We start from the raw sequence: 23977 nt of genomic DNA on the forward strand, positions 1-23977 counted from the left end.
TGTACACAACATCTTTAATAACGAGATTATTCTGTACAATATTATATCTTGGTACAATTATTCTATGAATGAAATATTAAGAAAGCAATCTTTGAAGGAGAAGAACATTTTACTTTCATTAATTACAACTTATTATTAATCAAATATACAAACAAGTTCTTAGCTCTCGCTGCTAAAATGCTTTGTTACCAAAAAACCCTTTAAGCCGAATACACCTGTAATACGATAGAAATATACGATATTTTCGTGTGGTTAGAATAACAACAAACGTCATTTTTCCACTGAGCTATTTCTTTGAAGGTGAGGCGGGAAAAGTTTGAGCGGCGAGCTTTGTAATACATTCTTGGATTTTCCTTTAACTTGTTAAACAAACAAATCTCAGAAAGGTATTTTCATTTTATAACCATGGATCGTAGTGATACTGTGAATCACTTAAGGCGATAATTGTATTCCAACATAATATTAATTTGATCGCCTTGTTTATATAGTAAAAATAAAAAAAGCACTATAGTAATAATTATTAGCAGTCCGAAAGATTGCGAGTTGGCAGTGTTAACACTTGTGCTTTGGAAGACAAGTAAAATATGTCTTGCGCCTCAATTAACCTCGTCGAATCGGAGACGTCTCATTGGATTTTAAGAGTAAGAGAACTCGATTGAGTGCACCTGATTGACGCACTCACTTGAGTACTATTATATCTTTTGCACATTCGTTTTTTTTAATGGTTATTATGAAAATATTAGATTCAATTTTAAATAAATGTCATGTAAATTAAACGGCGTTATTTAAACAATTACGGCGCACAAAATGATGATAGTGGAACTTCTCTAACCCAATTAAAATATATTTTTCTATAACCTTATATATTTGAATATGTCAAGGTTCTTAGTATGAATTTAAAAATATTTTATTTAATAATAAGCTTAGTATTATAACCTGTTACGTCCTGTATAACAGTGCTTACGTATTAGAGGTTGCCCGACTGCTACCCTATTCCTTGACGAGCGAGACAACACCCACACGGCGATCCGCTTTTAGAAGATACATAAAAATCATAATGGTCGCGAATGAACGAGCACCAAGTCAAACACGCTCGGATACACTTCTAAACGAGGCACGTATGCAACGATGACAGCCTATCATGACTTCGCCTCGAGTCGAGGCACGTCCGAATTTACGGAAAAGGGCAAAATTATATTGATAATGTTTATAAAATTTATATAATATTAATAGAATCTTATATAATATTATATTTATTATCGTATTAACGAAAATTATTTTAAATACATTGTAATATTTTAAGTCCATCCATTCAAGTGTTTGAATGAATATTATGTAATTAATAGAATGTAATTCATAATGTAATATAAAGTAATTCATATTGACTCGTCTAGGTCCAAAAATCAGTGGTTTAATTGTATTTATGAAGAGTTTAATCGTTATAAATATATACACATTTTTTTAATATACATATACACATTTTTTATATAAAAAACTTAATTAAAATTGGCGTCACGGAGTTCAAATAGTTCATACATACATATAAGGCAAATGAACGTCTGATCTACATTATTGCCATCGAATGGTACTTTTAATCACTGTTTCAAATCAACTCTTGGGCTTTATAGCAATGGATGTTGGATTTTCTCTTTTTTTTAAAAAAAGTCCGCCAATTAGTTTGTTTAAGTCATTGACATGTCATTTCCCCTCTCGTCTTGTTTTTTCATTATGAGTATTGTATAGTTAATCCGATTTCTCCAGTTTTATCATTTTATTTTTCGTTCCATATGGTTCCAGTGGCAGATACAGCCAATGGCAGTATCCTTTGTACCTAAATACCTTTATATAGTGCTTATAATTAAATGTATTTTTTTCGGTAAATTATTTATATAGAAGTAAATTTTAGTTAAATAATAAAAAATCTAAATTAACCCAACCGAAACATCATAAACTCTCAAAATTTTATAAGTTTTATTGTAAGTTTGTTTGTATTCATTCACAATACAAAGAATATTTTACAATCTCGCGAGGCATATTATACCTAATCTACGGTATATAAAATTTTACGGAGAATATTAATTGTAAAATTATTTAATTAACTATGTTAATGCTCCTAGTACCTAATAGAAGATTCATACATTATAAAATGAGCTAGAAAATAAATTAAAAAAAAACTGATAATTTATTTTTTTATAAACTCCGAAACCTTTTTATAATAATAGACAAGAGACAAGAGGCAAGACAAGTCGATATTAAGATATAAGTATGGATATAACATACGCAGCTATGTTTGATTTGTTCAACAGTTTCAATTATCATTTATAGCAAATGTAATGATTACTCGACAGCTCGACTCAACGCCAAATGAAATGGATTTATATATTTTGAAATCTCGGGATTCACAATTAAGATATTCACAATTTCAATAAATATAGGTAAATGAACATTATATTTTGGAATGGAAAGCGCATCGGTTGGAAGAAACTTTGAAACGTACGTGTATCTTGGTATCAACTTTAGCTTTATAACTTCTCCTTAAGAGTTAAGTAGATCTTTGCCAGCTAGGGAGATACTTACGATATCTTATTTAATATAATTATAATGTCTAGTGAATAGTTTTCAGTCACACGAAATTAGCCAACAGGGTAGGAGATATTTTTGTGTATGTAAACAAGCGCACTCCCAACTCCCTCTCGCTTAATCCGATGGAACAGTAATCCGATATGTTATAGGCAAAATATCACGACGGCTTTACGTACTTGCGGGGACAAGAGTGTAAACAGTACTAACTTTTAAGATGTTCTAGTGAGAATTTATTGACAGGAAAACTCAATATATCACTTCCGAGCCCTACCCGACTTGGAGTTTTTGTTTAATTGACCTATTGATTTATACTCGCGACTTCAGGATCTGCAGTTTTATAAGCTGGTTGCTGGATCAACGTCGAAGTTATACAAGCTTATTAAATTAAATATAGTTGTATAATAGGTGCGTACGTGATTGTTTGATTTTGTCATTTGTAGGCTACTGAAAATCAGAGTAATAATCGAGGCAGTGAGAGTGAGAGTTTATTTTTAAATGGAGATGTATGCATTTTTTTTTTCTGTATTATTGAGAGAATATCTGATGGGTAATAATTATTAATAATTAAATTAATAATTATTGGCTTTTTCCCAATCACGGCTACGCCTGCGATAGAATGGAATAAGGTTTTACGAGTATAGATATACACACGCTTCGCGCTTGAGACCAATATATTTATTTATTATATATTATTTTCACGTATTGGTATGAGTGTACTCTTAATTAGTAAGTGTTATACACATGTGGCAGAATTTCATTGAAATTAGACTCATGCAGGTTTTCTCACAATGTTTCGTATTATATAATCTTATGTTATTATTAATAATATCCACGCAAAAATCAAACGATCCATTCACTTATCCTGGGTGGATAGGGGTCGTTTATCTAGTCTATAACTTAACCATTTACCCATTCTTAAGAATATAGTCCACTTATCAGCGTATCCACCCTACATCCACCTACACTACACTGCATATAAATCCGTCTATCTTTACGCCCGTCCATCAATGTGCTCATTCACTTATTTTCCCATCAACGCTTCCATCTAAAACCTACCTACAAAGTGGGGATTATACATACAAAACAATTAGAGTTTATCGTATGCATGGAATTGATAATTATTGACACTGATAAAATTACTTAATATGATGCGTTTACTACTATTGTTATCACATATAAAACTTATATTATTGTGATTAAAAGTTTAAAATCGATATCGTCAAACATTGTATAACATATCTGAAATCGTACAATCTAAATGGTAATTTTATTTACAGTCGGTCAAATAAATTGGTCTAAATTGTTTTCCTCATCTTTCATTATTCGCTGCGGCTTTGGCCCTTACATCGTGACCCTACATTGTTTCCTATCAAGAGGCAAACGGGGCAATTCTAACAAATCGTATTTATTAATAAGTTTCCAATATTCATTATAATATATAAAGTATAGATTGAACGATGCGTTTTCGTGTCACTGAAGTAAACTTTCACAAAACTTCCATTATCCCTCGTTTTTTTTTTCATTTGTTATCCTAATTTACGTTATGTTGGTAGAATATTACTTTGCTGTACCGTTTGTCATCCTTTTTCATTCCTTAGAAATATATATTAAATCCTTAAACACTTATAGGATTTTTCCTACAGAAAAGAGTTTTCAATTTTCAAGCAATAAGGAGTAAAGGAAATATTTCATATAAACTTTCAACACGTACTATTTTTAATTAAGTCAAATAAGAAACTTTAATTCGAATTTCATTTTTCAGGACCAAGCGGGTTCAAACATGCTGTTGATTAATCGGCTTCTTCCTTGATTTCTTAGGCTTTATTGTACAAAAAGATAGCTAATGCGATTCTCTACCAGCCAACCCTAGGAAGTCACAACATGAAAAACCGTACCTTACTCATGTTATATACATATAGATGAATTAAATTTAGAAAAAAATAAACGAATACTTGCTTAGTGATTACAATCGTGATTTATAAAAAAAATATATGTACCACATTATAAATATAAATATTAGTCATGATATTCATGTTATTATCGTTTTATTCATGTAAGGCGCTATTAAGGTTGGTAGTCATAAATTACGACATACACGGTAATTACGGTTCGCCTCGTTTGACTGAAACGATGGCAACGTTCATTAATCCTTACCGGGGTATGAATATTATATATTAAACTACACGTCATTCAAACATGCATGTATGTACATAACATTAGCATCAGCAAGCTTTTCTGTAGGAACTCCATCGCGTAACATGGCAGTCGAGTAACTTTAAAAAGCGACTTAAGATAAAGAAGATTAATAAGCTATTTTATGCGTGTATTTTTTAAATGGTATAATTATTGTTCAATGTCAAAAATCTCCTTCAGACATTTACCTTTGTGTCCCGTGGCGTTATACTTTATTTTTTTATTAAATTATGCCACCTGTAGTAATGCTTAAGTAATAACGCTTAATGGGTATTAAAGAAAACTCTATTCATTCTTTTTCTTGTTACTTAATATTGGCTTTGTTATAGGTTAATTGTTATTTTTTTAATTCGTTAATAGACTAATGCTTTGCGGTTTTTATAAGTATATTATTTCAAAAATCAGTAGTGTGGAATCATATTGATGTAACATATCCGCAGCCTCTCCCGTCGCTCGTGGCTCGACAGAGTTCTCCTCAGGAGCGAAGGTGATATCGCACCTCTTCCTCCTCGCACTATGCGGATGGCCACTCTCAGCTTCGAACTTTGGATCTTAATCCTACACCAGGGAAAGCCCGATAGTCTGTGTCCTCAAACGAGTGCCCCGTAGAGAGCCGTCGACAGCACGACACCGGCATAGCGACGACGATCTTCCTCCTTTGGTCCCCCGAGTTGCAATCTGTGCATAGCACCCGCTACCTTTCCCACCCAATTTAAACGGAGACTGTGTTAACTCTTGGAGATATTATACTGCACAACCATTAGAGAAAGCAGGTGGTGCTATTATTTTTTTTTCTTTTACTCGGATGATTGGGTTGGCAATCTGTTACGACGGAAGAGAGTTCAATTCAAGTAAGTTTTATGACCTACGGATTTAGTTTCTAACGCACGGACAAGTGAACACTTCCTGACAGAAAACCTTTTTAAAGCTTGACTCGGAATTTGAACTTACGCCCTCATCTGCAGCCACAATAAACTAGCCACTAGATCAATGAATCTTCTGTAAAAATAATATAAAGATTGAATGATACTGTTTTATATCTCGAGATTCGATAAAAATAACCAAAGAATGAACACGAATGAAACCTTTTGCAAGTTATTAAAACTAGACATTTTCATTACAGTCTTAATTTGTACAAATGGAATTATTTTTTGTTTATTTCTCTACCTTATAAAACACTTAAGTGATTTAGGGAGTCTACAGGAGACTGAATTAAGGCTCTCATTATAATCCTGTCAAGACGCTAGGGATTCGTGATGTTTTCATTTATTTTCAACGCAAAAATGGATTATTACGTTTTGCTTTGTTTTAATTTCAACAAAGAAGAATGTTTTACTTTTAGATATTAAGACAAAAGCTTATTCGTTACGAATTAATCTTACATTATATGTTTATAATTTAGAAAATATTGATAAAAAATAACAATACATTTTTTTTTTTATTCAAGTAGGCTTATTAAAGCACTTTTTAATCGTCATGTACAGTATTGAATTAAATGTAAATCTACCGTCGGCTTCGAAAGAAGATTCTACCTAGAAGAACTGGCAAGAAACTCAGTAGTTACTCTTATCCACCGTTTTAATAACAGAGTATGTCAGTGAAGTACAATTAAAAGAAATCAATAAAGTCCACTATTTCGCGGTAGAATATCTGATGAGCAGATGCTATCTACCCAAAGGGCTTGCACAAAACCCACGCTTACTTAGTAAAGATTAATTCTAACTAAACAAACGAATCGTACTTTGGTATAACTTTATAGTAAGTATAATTGTTGTTATTACTGATTGCTGTTATAAAATCTGATGAAGATGATAAACAAAATAAGAAAAAGGTAAGTACGTCAAGGTGATCATTTCAGACAGTAACCAGAGAGAGAACTTACGTATATCTACTAAATGCATGGTTCAAATTTATTGATTATTATACAGAATCTTATCCTTGCGTTAGATATTATGAAAATCACTTATTCTCTTTGTAGTATAAACACTATTTAAAATATAGTCCTGTTTTAATACGAATCACAAATTCTATAGAAGTCGGTGTGAAAACTAGGTTACTAAACGTCAAGGCTTAACAAAGATAATAAAATAATCTTAGCCTCCTATTAAACATTGATTAAAATATTTCAAAGCGAAATTTTTTTTTTCGTCCCAAAAAGTTATTTTTACAAGTTCTGTAATGGTTTTCCACTTTAACCTATTTCAAAAATTATTTATATATTATTTTTATTTTAATGCATGCTTATATTACACACATGTTTTTGTATGGTTTAGATTAACAAAATGTTATATTGGAGAGTTACTTGCGATCATTACATCATTTACATTAGCAGCCTGTAAATGTCCCACTGCTGGGATAAAGGCCTCCTCTTCCATTGAGGAGAAGGTTTGGAGCATATTCCACCACGCTGCTCCAATGCGGGTTGGCGGAATACACATGTGGCAGAATTTCGTTGAAATTAGACACATGCAGGTTTCCTCACGATGTTTTCCTTCACCGCCGAGCACGAGAATTATAAACACAAATTAAGCAAATGAAATTTCTGTGGTGCATGCCTGGGTTTGAACCCGAAATCATCGGTTAAGATGCACGCGTTCTAACCACTGGGCCATCTCGATCATCATCGAGGCTCTTGCGATAAATGGTAATATATATATATTGCTTTTTTTGTCGGGGCTGCCTTCAAAAAGGCCAACCAACTTCAATTATACCCTCTACACAAAAAGTTTTCTTGGCCATCTAATTAAATATGATCCACTAATAAACACGTAGATAGTATAGTATGAATATATCATATGTGTAAAAATGAAAATCCTTCAGCTCGTTATATTATTAGTTGCCTTTTCATACTTTTTAATTTCCTATTCAAATAATATATTTTTTTTTTTAATTTAGAATTTTATTGCATTCTAACTAATGAGCGTATTTTAAAAATCTTGTAGGAAATTAAACGATCACCAAAAAAGCTATGCTTTTATTTTGCGCTAAGTCCAATTGTGTAAAATATATTCAAGGTATTTTTTTATTATTAGGTAAGCAAACGTGATATACAAAGAATCTAGTTGCAGAATCTAGTCTCTTACAGGCTAACTCATCATGTAATAACAAAAAAAAAAACAAAAAGAGACTACTGCGTCTACCAAAGAAGAAAATACTTACAAAACAAAACTATTCATATTTCAATTTATTTATTACAAAACTATTCATATTTATTTATAAAAGTTAATACATACATTCTAAATTTTTTTAATGATATCACTCAAACCAAACACATGAAACATTTTATTTTTCGTGAAGTTCATCGAGGTTCTGTCGTAAAATATCAATCATCTTGAACGATATTTTCACTATATGTATTTATTTATTTTTTGTCTCACTCTAACTTATATAAAATTGGTCTTGATCAAGAAGTGCCTATACGAAAAATATCACAAGAACACCTTAACCTTTTATAAAATATAAAATATTTTTATATATTACTTAGATGATATGCCAAATAATGTTAATTCCTCACTATACTACCCACAAAAGTAACAATAATATACACTTGATATATTTAAAAGATAAACTAATTGCTATTTTAATAATCGGTACTCAGGACATGCATTATTATTTAAAAGACCAAACAAAGTCTACATATATAATTTTGATTGCGTACAACGTACAAATTCTCTTCCAAACTTATTCCTCCAAAAAAATACGGTATTATCAAGTTTCCTATACGATTTGTGGCGTATTTTACGTATCCGCTCTTGTTTGGCGATTTATATGCTCGTAAAAACTTTTAGTTACTCGTTTGTTTTGTTCTAAGTTCGCAAAAAGTTATAATTGTTTGTGGCACACTATTGTTTCTATTTATTTTATTTTATTCATTGTTGTATTTATGATAATGTGCCTCAAGTCCCCTATAATGTTGGCTTAGTCGAATAAAATAACTATTTTGTAAAAAATCCCCTTTTATGGCCTTGTTTGAACATAAGTATGTATGTCATGAACATAGTAAATATAATTTTATCAAATGATATGAAAACAATCGCATCCTGACTTGACTTGATTGATGATGAATGGGAAGTAAAAGTATAATAGTTTAATTTTAGGATTAGATTAGAGTTAATTATTCCTGATGATAAGCTCAATTTCTGTCCCGTTTTTAAATATGAACGCCGTTATCCTTGTATTCTATAGTCAAGTTGATCCATATATTCGGACAAATTAACCTAAATCAGATAGTCCGCAAACGCGGAGACGAAGGCCAGCCTAAATCAGATAGCCCACAAATGCGAAGACGAAATCCAAATTCATTACATTCCTTACAAACTTAGTCGTAAAGGTTGTAAAACTTAGCCACTATTTCAATTGTGTTCCCTTTTTAACGACGTCTTTAGCGAAGGACCGACCATATAGGATCATTAGGTCTCTTTAGACGGACGTAAATCCAGAACCCTTAAGTCTCAGTACATGTCTTGTAAAATAATATTTTGTTTGTATCTTCGAAGTGAAAAATCGGACACATTTTACTAACATAAAAGTGAATTTACATTCATAATTTAAGTCGTAATAGCTTTTTTGTATTTTATATATTCAAATTTATTTTTATAGAATTAATAAATAGACTAACTCTACGAGAATTCATAAAATTCAAGGAATGAAACTTTTCTGTTAGCTCATTTCAATGTAGCCTCAAGCATAATGCTCCCTAATACTTTCAATCATAATAATTTGTAATGTAAACTAGGGAATGTCACAAGATATCACAATTATATAAATATACTCTTATATTATCATATTATATAATCGAGTTTCATAATCTTTATTAAGACTGTAATTATAATAATTGTGGAAATTATGACTGTTTTTTTAGTGAACCGAATCAGCCCCATAAGCAGATAAGGGTTATAAAATACTTCTAGCTGCTTGAACGTGATTGAAATACAAGCACTCAAAAAGAAACATTTCATTTTTAATATAATATATAAAGTATAGTAAATTGTATTATTCATTCGTTATTTATTATATTATTAAAATTCTTTCGTAAAAAAAATGTACGTACATTTATGAAATCCTTTTTAACTGTACAACACTATAAATCATTTAATAATGATTAAACCGCAATTGGAAATTTATCAATAGTAGCCAAATTCCCAATGACACCAGATTAATTTTATAATAAGCCAAATTACACGCGAACAGTTTCCTATTTTAAATACATTTATTATTAATTGTAAATTCGATTTGTTTTATTTTATTATTAATAGTTAATATTTCTGTTCAAATAACATAAAACTCTTATTTTATAGTCAACATTTATAAAAATGTAATCACATGCCAGTTAAAATAATAAAAAAAAATATCTTTGTATATGTATGACAACCTTGTATCCGATTGTGATGTAGCAAGCAAAAGCGATCCCGTAATATTTCCAAAGAAACGAAGTAGTTACTGCTGATTTTTCAGTAGGTATTCCGACACTCATCGCCGTTGAGCCATAATACCGCTACATCTCACATGAAGTGAAAACGGGTTTACGCATTGAGGACAAAAAATGCAATATATAATAGTTTAAGATATTTTTTGCTCAAAAATAAATACTTTTTCACTTATTTGAGCACTAATATAATTTCATCACTTCGACTTGCACAAAAGGTAATCATTGTAAGACAAAAACTGAACATCCATATATGTTTATGACGTATATGATGTATATGACGATAGTGAAGTAATATCTATTCAAATATTTAATCTGGAGATGATTGTACATAGCTCTGAAATTAAAATGGAGTAGGTATAATAAGTTCTCATCTTGCTACGTTCTTCATTGAACAAATAAATGGGTGATGGATTACGTTCCTTTTACCTTTTAATAGAACAGCTCGCTACTATTTTATCGATACTTTTTTCCAACGTAAATTTTGTATTACTGTTAACGTATTATCAGCAATTTTATTGCTTAGCGTAAATAGTATTAGTAAATAATTTAAAAAAAAATACCACAAAAAAAAAAATCATAACCATCGAATATTTCATCCGAGTGGAAGCGACGATGTTCTTGTTTCATCAGCACTTTAAAGTTTTCGTGTTCATCCAATGCGAATGTGTGCGGGCATGCATGAGCCGAACTATTGTTCTAGCTCGCCTATTGGAAAATGTTCGCCTCGTTTATTTGTGACATCATAGAATGATACAGGGCATATGGTAGTTCGATAACAATATTTTAAATTAGGTTTTAATAATATTTTTATGTACCTAACTTGTATTTTCTTGGTAGCAGGGCCTTGCTAAAGTCCGTCTGGATAAGAACCAACCACTCATTGCTTATCCTACCGGGAACATAACATCTTAGTTTTCGAGATTTTGTAAGGAATGATTAATATATTTTAGAGCGCCCATTCTATGAGCGATGTTGCTCGCTTGCCACCAGTTACCATTATTTAAATATATCCATAATCTATTTTAATAATTGTACATTGAACACGAGGTAAAAAAATAATTCTAAGAAATAAAAAGTAAAAAAATATCGTTACTATAGTTATCGACCTTTGGCATTAACCGAATTAAAAAAATAGATTTTAATCAATAATAATAAATATCGCATGCAAAAATAATAGCTATTCAATATAGATTGATCTTTACTAATTCTACAAACGAGAAAGTAAGTTTGTTGAATTTTCCTTCTATCGCGTAGCAACGAATCAACATGAATATTTTGCATGATATAGTTTATATTTTGCTTTTGATTTGATTTTGATCCCGGAAAATTCATGGAATGAAAACTGCTAGTTACAATTATTAGAGTACATTTATAATGAACTTAGATTGTCCAGTGGTTAGAACACTAGCACCATAAACGATGATTGCGGGTTAAAACCCGGACTTGCACCACTGAATTTTCATATGCATATTTTTTTATAATTCACCTCGTGTGAATGAAAAAAGTATTTTGTAAAGTATCTGTAGAATCGCTATGTTTGTAAAAGACTTTGTTTTAAAAATATGAACTGTTGTTAGTTCTTTTATAGATAGAAAGGTGCAAAGTATTATATGCAGTATCTCGTCGAATCCATTTAATGTATAGCTGAATGAGATGACAATTTATATTCTTATTATTCATAACAATTTTTTTATCTCTGATAATCGAAAAGTTCATATGATACATGCTTTATAACATTGGATGGAATGTTCTACCCTATTCAGTAGATCCTTAAGCTATTTTAGGTCTGCGTTGTTTAGATATGAATGACGTCACTTTGAATGTGAACGTTTTCATTAAAGTTTTTTTTTTTTTAATAATTATTTTATATTATTCTTTGCTATTGTTTGCACCCAGTTGACTCATATTTTTGACGAAAATTTATATCTTAATATTTAATAAATAAATAAAAGTAAAGCAAACTTTGATATTTCAATGTGCAAGGTTAATTCCGAGTAATAATGATTACATACGGATCATTTTTGGGAATTCAATATTCTCTGATAAATTAATTTGAAGCAAAACTGGCATACAAAATACCTAAATCATTGTTTAAAATATGTATATAATAAGTAGAGTTTCTCCTAATATCATTTTTTTTTTCAATTAAACAATGGTCGCTTGACGTCACTGCTACCTTAGTGAGACAAATGAAAACAAAATGGCGTCATGAACGAATCGCAGAGCGCAAACTACTCTTGTAAACTACAAATTGTAAAGACTGTGCGTCATTTCACGTAAGTAATAAATACATATCTCATTTTCAAAAATTTAGTAATTTTCATAAAAATCTTTGTAATCAAAAATAGAAACATTTATTTCTACTTCTACTTATTTATTAAATAATAATTGTAGAAGGAAACTAAATCAAAAGATTGATCTCTCGCTTTGTTGAACAATTTATTTGGAAGAAACAACCAAGTTATTTTTAATTATACTTTGCCCTTCTCTTTTGTAATATTATATAATATAAACATGTTACATCTATATTTTATTTCTAAGTATAGCGCGGTATATTGTAATCTTAAGGTTCGTGCGGTACTTACGTTATATCATCCTTGATATTCGTTAACGGCGAACCTTTATTAACTGTGGCGGGAGCGAAGCTGGCTGGCAAAACCAAATTTATGATAGGGATCTGTTGCAAGGCAAAATGCAATTCAAAGTGAGTCATAGGTATACGTGTACGCTTGAAATAGTTATTTTTACGAAATAATTTGATTTATTATTCGAATTATTTTGTGATATTATTTATAATAAGATCTATGATGATCTGTGTTGCCTAACTCTACCAAATTGAAGAAATCTGGCAATAACAGTAACACAAAATCTGACCCCCAAGTCTATACCCCAACTGAGCAAACTGAACAAATACTAGCTACGGACGGGAACCTTTTAACCGCATCTAATGACCGACCATTTAAAATATAACTTGTTATAAATAATTATAAAAATGCAATCTTCAGTAGAAATCTTTCTTTTCTCTTTAAAAGTTTGAAGATCAAGAAGATACGATAGACGTTTCGAATTATATCGCTAGCTAAGCTAATTGCTGAGCACATTAATGATTTTATAAGACAAGTTATTTTCTTCTCGATCATTATCAGTTATCGTCCACGACACGGCTTGCTGACATATGTACATATATGTTACCCACGCACTAATCTCCATTCAAATCCTACTTGGATTGTGCTTTTGACGTTTTAAAATTTTAAATATTTCATGTGTTCGTTATAAGTTTTTTAACGAGATTTTTGTATCTTTATACGATAATCATGGTCTCGGAATACCATATGAAAACGAAACGCGTAATAAAATTAATAAATAATATTCATAAAACGAAAAAAAATAAATATAAAAAGTTCCCTAACCGAATATATTTACAATAATATATTACTTTTTAATTAAGAAAAAAAAAAACAAAAACACCTATATCATCTTTTTTTACCATAGCTAACCTATATTTTCTGCCAGTATAATATATCTACTTTGATAGATAAAGGCAAGCGTTTTGTTGTAAGAAAACCCCCATTTATTTTATGCCTTTTTTATCTTTAATGTTATTCCTTTTTCCTGTTCGAGGGATCGCTTTAATATTTTTTTGTAGCGAAAAACAAAATATATCGCTCTGAAAACGCAAACAATAACACGTACACTATCAATAAAAGAAAAAAGGAAGATAAAAAAATGTATTATTCAATTCTACAATGAAATAGTAATAAAAAAATAGTCGTTGGCAAACAGTTCTTTATAGCTATTAATGAAACAATTTCAACTATATCGCCATAATGCTGTTGTCTTAACGGCCGCCATTTTACTTTTTTATTGGCATCAATAAATAACTTACACTTTTATAAAAATCACAACATGACAATTTTAAAGCGTTGCTTTTACTTGCACCTCTATCAAAGAAAAATAAAAAAATACCTTCTAGACTACGTAGTGTCTTTTTTTATTCATTTATTTTGCTGTAGTCGTTGCGCTCTGATCCTATAAATATGATATATTTTGTGGCCAGTATCCATCCAATAACGTTGGATAAACATTAAACCGTGTTAAGTTTTAAACTTTTGAATAAATAAATATTAACACATAAAGCTGAACATATTAGGCTGAAGCTTAATATAATAAAAACATGTTTACGAATATTAAATATTCAGTACATATCAACTTTGTTGTTGTGAAAATTTCGCTGGTAGCTGGCAAATTTAATTTGGCCATAAAAAGTTTTGAGGATCCCCGCATAGACGAAACGCAAGTATTACAAACTTCACCACTCGACTCCGTACCCGACCGTACCTTAGTTAGCGCGTTAATATTACAGGGGCTGAAGCCGACAGCGTGGGTGATGACGACCACAGCATAATATTTTTATTACATAACCAACTCTGTCTTATTTACAATAAGGTCTAAATTTCATTCGCATGTTAACTGTTTGTGCGTAGGTAAAAAGGCACAAAGGTCTTGAGTATTACTTTTATTTTTACAAGGTGCTTGGAGAGGATTTTTCGTCCAGCATTATTCTCCTTAAATTCTGTTTTATGTTGCATAAAGAGAGCCATATTTTTTATCGCTTTTTTAATACATTTATTATGATGTCCTAAACTTATGTAAGTATGCCAATGTGATGGAAGATCATAACTCATTTACATGCTTTAAGGTTTTATTGAAGCAAGCCTGTTTTTTTAATTAATTAATGTCCTGATCGATGCTGGTGAAGCAATTTCTTTATTTCTTTAATATCAACATAAAATAGTGAATTTATCTAAAAATAACTGGAATATAAGTATTTGTGCAAACAATTGAAGCATTCGTATTTATAGTATTTATTGGAGTTACTCACGCAAACGTGTTTGTTTCAACCTATTCGGATTTCTGTAAGTGTTTTCTTACGAACGATATTTTTTTTAGAATTGAGTTAAATGACTTTTATCGGACAATATGTTTTTAATAAAAAGCAAAATTGACAAGCATCAATGTTTTTTTACAATGAGGTTTTACATAAAATTCGATATGATAATGGTGTGTAACATCAATGCCCATTCTTATAGGAGTTCTTACAGTTGTCTATTGACACCTTCTTTAGTTGATCATCATGGAGCAAATCTAAGAACAATTAAGAATAAAAGGTAACTCGAGATACAGATCCACATATCTGTAGAGGCATTTTAATAAAAAAATACGGTCACATAAGGACTATAGACATCATAATAATTTAATAGGATCTACGATTTTATTTATTCGAGTCATGATGATATCCTATGACGGGATCAATCCGACACGATAGGAGAGTCTTGGCGCAGGGGCAATGGCTTCATATTCTTTCCGAGGCACGAAAGTTTGCATTGAGTGTAAACACGGACAACTTTTAAACTCCGGGTGGGTACTAAGATTTTTTTGATAGAAAAACCAATACTTTTTTTAATGGTCCAGTATTCAAAAGCCGGTTCTCAAAAGATAAGTACGAAACCCACGAGGCAGGCAATACTCTCTCTCACACCATCTCATTATTCATTTCAGATAAGAAATTTTTCTTTTCAAGACAGGTCCAAGTTTGTTCAATTAATCAATATATTTTATGGACACCCCTTAAAAATAAGGCAATTTCATATTTCATAACAAGGTTGCTTCTTAAACAGAAAGTTTACGTTGTTCGTTCAAAATAAGCTTCTCAAATTGGATAGACTTCTAGCAGCGTGTGCAAGGAATCTACCGCCAATTTGACTTCAAAATATTGAAATAGTTTTATTTCATTTTAATGATAGTCACAATTATATATCTTATCTCCTGTTCAAAAGCCTCCTCACTTCTTTAAGAATAGAGATTATATCACCACGCTGCTCACCACGGTGAAATAGATACAAATGTGGCAGATTTTCATCAGTCACGTGCTTCCTCACGTTTCCCTTTGCTGAACACAAAATGAATTATAAATATAATTTCTCAAAGTGGCATGTAATCCAATAAATGCATTTTTTACACTCGCAACAGATACCTATACTAAAAGAGTAATCCAGTTTCAAAATCCGGAAAATTGTAAAATCGGAATCCGGATCCGGATTTTAGAAATGAATTACTTTTTTCGTACAGGTTCATCCGTTACGCCTGTAAAAATTGCATTTATGGGCGTCGAGTCACTTTACCTTTTATGCGGATTTTTTTTAACTATTAATAAAATAATTTTATATGTTCATTATATTACGACGCGTCGGTCAAATTAGGATTGGTATCGAAATCGTCCTTTTTTCATAAGATACGAGGCAAAAGAAACTCTCGACAAACATATAATACTGTACAATCATTTCAATTCATTTAATATGATGTGAAATCAAGGAGGCAAATGATTTATTATCAAGGTGTGCTATAATTTATTAACTGTGTAATAAGATTTTGCACGCAAACGTTGCTTTAAAATTAAGTGCCGTTTGTACGCTTTCTTGGGTCCTGTTGTAAAATCGTATATTCTCGTAACGCGCTACAAAAGAATTACTTATTCTATGCAGTCGAGTACAGTACATAATAGGCACACATTTCGAACAAATTAAAAAGATACGCATGGCGGAAATTATTATATATTTATATATTAGTAAATAACGAGTGATTAATTTCAACCAGTTTTTCAAAGACTGAAGAGTCTTAGAGTGATAGATATTATACTCATATCTTATTATTATTAATGATTGCTCGACAATTCATCATGATTATACACGTGACATTGGCAAAATATTTTGTGCTCAACTAGTACAGATAATCACCAGAAAAGGAAAAAAATTATATTTAACAACAAGTCCACATTTGTAACGACGTCTTCAAATCATTCAGTTTTACAAAAATCAAAATCGTTCTGTAATAAATATTTTTCGAGTACTTCAAGCCTATGGTGTGCATCATTGACGGAGCCTTATTCTATTAGTGCATCCGCAAATTAGAATCTTAGCGTACGTTTTTGGATAATACGTAACCGAATAGACACTCATCACCCGAAACAATGGCTCTATTGAGAAATCATTGGTGAACAGATAATTTTGAGTTTTGAACCTGTACGTTGCCTTAATATAAATTAAATATTTTCAAAAATTAAATATCGGCGATTATTCTTTCAGGTCGTAATATACAATACACCATCAAATTACATTTTATGTTTATTATTTAGAATTAAAAAAAATCTAAGTCTATAAAGGTTATACTTATATCTTTTTCAGACTAATTTTCATTTAGTTCATACTTTATTCGCTTAGTGTTATTATTACAAATACGTAGGTCGTATGTCATTATGGTTTTATTGATTTATTAAATATTTTATGGACTGACGTCTGTTCGGCGACAGTTAATCTATATTCCAAGAATCGTAAACTCGATTTCTGCTCAGGACAGTTATTTGTATAGGTAAACAAATTAAATGGAAATCGTTGTAGGACATTAGTAATCGTGTCTAAGAGTACAAAAATAACAGTGAGTTTTTGAAATAACGTGAAATAATAAAAATAAACAAAAATTTGTTTGTAAGTTGTAGTTAATTTCCGAAACGAATGATCCAATTCCAAAACTGTTTTCGCTGGTAGGAAGCAACTTTATTTCCGAGTGCAAATTATATTTATATCATATATTTTTTTTATTAATAAATTGTAACCGTGCGAAGCCACCCGGATCGCTTCGCACGGATCGCTAATGTAGCAGTAAAGTTAAGCCCATAAACATTCTTTCTCTCCTCTTGAGAAAGCTTGGAACAGAATTCAGGGTCCGAGGATTTGTACCCGCAATTCTGTTAAGATTCACGTGTTCCAGCCGCTGAGCTATCTTACCACATTCATGAGTAATGTCAACAATTTACCTGCTTAACTTTTTTACAGCTGAAATATGTGTGTATATTAAAATTAATAAGTATTCAATATTTTTATAAACTAAACGATCACGGTAACATTTTTATAAATGTTTTGAAGTTAAACTGACTAAAGAAAGTGAGGTTTATTTTTTTTACGTATTGAAAATTATTCAAATACAATCCTAAAATCGCAGCATCAGCTTAATGTATTAAAATATTAACTCCACCGAGTACTGCAGATGTAGTTTATGTAACAGCGGGCTCTTGGACCGGACCCAAAACTTAATACACCTGCTTACATAATCATAGCGCGAAATCTCACCAAATCCTCGTCATCGTCGGAGAAAATGTTGTTACGCTCCTGTGACGTCATGGCTGTGAGAACACACACAATAAATGTACGGAGAAAAGCCTCATGGCTCACTAGCACAGCACACTGTGGACCATCACAGAATAACACAACAACTGCATCCAAAGTCGACCGTTTAAACTTACGCGTCCTGTTTGAAACATTGCAACTAATAATCAATTAATATATTTTTTAATTCGAAAAAGTATGTACCAATATTTTTTAATTCATAAAGATTTTTTTTTAAATATATTTTATTGATAAAATTTAAAATAACATCGAGGGACTTCGAAGCGCATCGAATAATATGTCCGTACGGAATGAAATGCGGGAGCTTACTGCGGAGGGCGGGCAGAAGTACTGCGGCGTCTGGTAACTATAGCAACGCATAGGTCTTACTTTGACTGATAGAACCCTCCTATATTATAATTTTAACCTTTTTAAAAACCAATCACAGTATTAGGGATACTTATACAAAATTTAGATAAATAGAAACTGCAAACTCTATTTATGAATGTACTTTCATTTTTTCCACAAAAACTGATCCTTTGAATATTAAATGTTTGTAACATTGTATGTAGTCAGTAATTTTTTTCTGTAAAAATACTTAAATACTAAATTTTTAACACTGACTTTTTACTTTTATAAATAGAAGTGTAGACAAAAATTTATATTTGTATATCTTTGATTGACGATCTTCCATACAAATTGACTCCTGCGCTACACCTTCCTTAATGCTCGTTAAAACCAATGTTAGGTAGTCAGTGTTAGAGTTTTATAAAGAAGAATTGTCTGTTTATATAAACAAATTTAATGATTTATATATTTTCATTCCAATTAATCAAAATGTATGTCGTCGTCGTCGCCATGCGTACAAGTTATATTAGTTTACGAAAAATAAGGTCGAATCTCGTTAAAATCATGACTACTACGGATACAGTATGTAAAGATACATACAATCAGTAGTAAAATAAAGGTAGAGAAAATGTGTTCTACAATTAGATAAGTATATTAATTTTTCACATATATTTTTTTTACTCACAAGTAATGTTTAATTCTATAATAAATGATCAAAATGTTAAAATCCAAATACCACGCTAACGCTGGTCTGCTCGTATTAAAATATAGAAAACACAGAAGCACTTTGCTTATACAGTTTTTTTTTATAAAAAAATAATGAAAAAAAAAGAAATTTCATTTTGTATCATAAAAATGGTAAAAGAACATCCTTTGTCCGGGAAAACATTTCATAATTCAACTCTGAAACGCGCCGAGTTTGTGCGGATACAAAAAGATGTTACGGAAAGTCGAGTTTATCAAGAGTAAGAGAAACTTGGGTTAATTTTTTACCTTTTAGCATTAATCATAAAATTTGAAGAAATAAAACGCTTAATTTTATGGATTAGATTCACTTCAGCAAAGAAAAATAAGAATTATCTCTTTTCATTGTTTGAATAAAAGCAATAATTTTATCAGTCAAAATAGATTTCAGTCAAAAGAGGTTTCCATCACAACAATACTCGATACAAACATTTTTGTTCCACTCAGCATAACCATTAGATTAGCGTGAACTGTAGAGCAATAATAATAAACAGAATTAAGGTTCTCTTTAGACAATGTTACAGACAATGTTTAGTAAAAAGAGGCTTAAAAGAAGACAAAAGAAAGGATCTAAAAATAAATCTCGTCGGAATAACAAATTAGAGGTATTACAGTCGAGGTGGAATCCCATAACGTTAATGCTCAAATGCTCGTGTCTCGTTGCATTAATCTGCTAGCTTCGTAAGGGTTGCCTCTGTATTCAAAAATTCGTATCAATATTATAAATGCGAAAATGAGTTTATTTATTTATTTGTTCGTAATGCTTTCACGTCTTAACTTCTAAATCAATTGGTTAAATGGCAGAAATTGGTGAAAGATAAGTCTCGGTGATGATTGTCTTTGAATTTTGTGTTAAGTAAGTATAATGTGTGTTAATGTATTGGATCACCATTGATCTGACCAACATCACCTTTATAAACTTCATTTTTAGCTTTTAAAGATTTTTGAGAAATAGTTGTGATCTTTTAAATGGTTTTCCTAAATATTTATGTCAAAAATATCTATGCTTAGCTGAAATCCTTATTTTCTCCCAAGGAGAAGATTTTTATAGTTAATTCCACAACAGTTTTTCGATATATTCGACATTGAAATAGCGTTGTGGTATTTGTAGAATCAATTCATACGGCTATTTCAATGCCGAATACTCCAAACCTTGACTTGTAGGCTAGGACACTTGTAGGCTGCAAATTTTTCAATTTTTTATTTATTCATAGTAGCAACCCTGTTGGAGTAGCAGCTAGTTCAGACTAAGCTATCTGCTTTTTTGAATTATGTTATTGTTTTTCTCTGACCAACATTAAAAAGTGCCAAAATGACAAGATTATTTTTATGTATGCTTGTAAGGACGACTTTACACTCATTTAATTTAAAAAATACTTAAAATCCTTAGTATATGTGGAAAACAATGTTTGCTAGTTTGTTACAGGATCATTGACAAGCTAAATAGTGTGGTGAACACATTCTCGCACAGAACATAGTATTGTCAGAAATATTAATCACTGTTATGATTTTATGAATTAATTGAAATGATTTTATTAAATAATTTCGTATAACTTTGGAATGCCAACATTTTATTACTTTACGTCTAAACTACATCCTACAAAATATACCAAATTGCTTTTTTGTAAGTATTTTATTTTATTTATAACGAAATAACACATAAATAGAGCATTGATTTACAGTTAATGTTTTTTTTTATCCCAAAGCACTTTACTTTATAGCTATTAAAAAGACAAAATTAAACGGTTGTTTTACTGTAGCTGATTTAAGATATCTACTATTTCGTGCCGTGAATTTATAGATACAAGCGAGCTTCGATTGAGGCTCAAAGGCCACACAACCTTTGTAGTCGCTTGTTTGCACTAACTGTCCTTTAACCTGCAATATCATTTATGAGGGTTCTGTAGATAAACAAGGAGACGTTTTTATTTTTATTGACTCCTAAATATTTTATTTTATCTGACATACATGAATTAATTTTATGTATACAAGCTTCCACGTTCAGCTGCACCTACCTAATTTTTGGCTGTGTTTATTCTTACATTAGTCATCTCTCGCATACTAACACATCTTGTAATCACGTATATTAATCCACACAGATAATTTAGCGTGGAGGGCGCACTTTCGTCAGTGAACAGATCTATAGTAACTTTTATATTAATAATAGAAGTAAGATTAGTCGAGCTTGTGAGCTAATTAAATCGCGACCAGGTTTTTTATATACAAATGTAGGCACTATTTTATGCATATGTATGCGATTAAATTGAAAACGATATTATTTCAAATCCACGTTCCTTTAGCTACACAATTTTTGTTATATGAGCTATTTCGTCTTTTATTATGACGAAAATTGCAGAGCTTTATCTTTGTGTTAGTAAAACTGGAGCGGCTTTTATGTATAGAAAAGCCAAATGCCTGTAAAATACTTTCAAAAGACGATGACTTGCCCTCCAGGCTCTAATGTTAACTTTGATGTTGTTTGAACTGTAGAAATTAATCGGTCTCTGTGACCAACAACTATAATAAAACATAAATAACTTGTGCTAGTTTCTCATTAAATAAAAATAAATTCCATTAGGTAAATTAATAACCAATAATAAATATGCAAAGAAAGATTTGTTGTGAGTGCAATTAAAACAATTATAATAAAATTGATACTTGCGAAGGTTTTTAAAACCGTAAATAAAATTGTATATGATGAGACGAGGATAGTGTAAGCAAGACACCATTTATAAATCTTTACTATAATGGTAACTCTCGTGGCGAATAAAGACGGCTTAGACAAAAAGCCCACGTATTAGAAAATAGCATTAGATTAAAACATTTTGATCATTTAATATATAATATATACTTTATATATATATATTTTTGTATAAGACATTATTATACATTAAACATTTAAATGAATATAAAGCATTAACATCATTTTCCATAGCTACTCTACATCTTTTCTTCTTTTAATACTTACATTGCAAATACTAAAACGCATAATACAGTATTTAGTGACCACGCCGCATCAAGTGATATCACGTGTCTCTATAGAAGTTAAGAGACCTCTCCTTTTATTTTAAAGGCTGCTAGATGAATCAAAGCCATACCAGGTCTGAGGAATAAAGTAAGTACTCTACCGTGCTACGTCTTAAGTCAGAATTATCATTAATCAGCATCAAGTATCACTGGATTATAAATATATATATAATAACAATATAATTTAATATTGTATTATAATATTAAGTATGTAATCGTACATTATAACCATGTAAAATATACCACGCTCGATTAGTTACTTATTTAGTCTAAAACTTCCGTTTCGGGATTTATAAATAAATATAATAGGCTCCTCAATTATAATTCATTTATTCAACATAATTATACAAAAATCATTCAATTCCTTTATATTTATATATATGGATATTTCCAAGAAGGGATAGCGTACGTTCGTATAGTAATATATTCGTACTATATACGTACCATTCTATGCTGGCCCCGTCTCATTTCAGGGAAACAATGTTAAGGGTCGTACCCGCAACGGAAAATGATCAACCGAACAAGCGGCGCAAATATTCGTCTCTATAACCAAATCATATCTTTGTGCCGTTTGCAATTGAAATACTTGAAGCTTGGTTTGATAGTTTATTGTTTTCATAAAACATATGAAGCAGCCTATGATCTTTTTAGGATTGGAATTACAATGACGGGAGTTCCCGTTGCTAGCATTATTGTCATTACTCCACGTGAACAGGATTAGTAAAGTAGCTGTTGGTAATTTTGATCTGTATATGCTTATTGTAGTCTCTTCAACAATATGTATCTTTTAAATTCTACTCTAATCGTAATAAAAAGAATTTTGAACTTTGCTCATAGTAATTTTCGATTTCAACGTTTCAAGACTAATAGACTATAATAATAAGAAAGACGTTTATTGCTACGAACAGAAATAGTAAGTGAATATATCATATAATTCTACATTATGTATACTTTAATGGTATATATATAGTTCATTCGCATCTGAATTTCAATAAACTCCGAAGAGTCTTCTTAATTGAAATAAGGGGCTTTCAGAAAACATTTAAGTATTAATATAGAAAGAAAACATTTATAATTTAAAGCATAAATATTGCGCACTGAAAGTAATGAGATATGTACTTCAGAATACATTAGAAGAAAATGACTGAAAGGCTCTGAATGGCTAGGTACTTTGAATTTTATTACTTACTACTCGTCCCGACTTCGCACGGGTAAAAAGGTTGGAAATAAAACGTTATTAAAGTATACGAGCATACATTTTTTTTTAAATTGTCACCATCTCGGGCATACGCAGAATAATTCACCTAAGTTCCATCACAATTGCATCGATGATTTTGATAGCATAGAAGATATTCGTACAAAAAATCATTTTTATTTAAAAATTAATAGAATATAACGATCTAGGGACGATCCCGTGTCGTTTCATAGCGACACA

General features: G+C 30.7%; 1 protein-coding gene across 1 annotated transcript in view; it reads right to left on the minus strand.

Annotated features, from left to right (window-relative positions):
- LOC125068801 (transmembrane protein 151B-like) overlaps positions 1-18558 on the minus strand; it is a 54017-nt gene extending 35459 nt beyond the window's left edge. The window contains exon 1 of the mRNA XM_047678117.1: positions 18388-18558. Coding sequence (XP_047534073.1) covers positions 18388-18438 — 51 coding nt within the window. The 5' untranslated portion in view covers positions 18439-18558. The remainder of the gene's footprint in view (positions 1-18387) is intronic.
- Positions 18559-23977: the final 5419 nt, after the last annotated feature.

Source organism: Vanessa atalanta, chromosome 14, assembly GCF_905147765.1.
Source record: "Vanessa atalanta chromosome 14, ilVanAtal1.2, whole genome shotgun sequence".
NCBI classification, from domain to species: Eukaryota; Metazoa; Arthropoda; class Insecta; order Lepidoptera; family Nymphalidae; genus Vanessa; species Vanessa atalanta.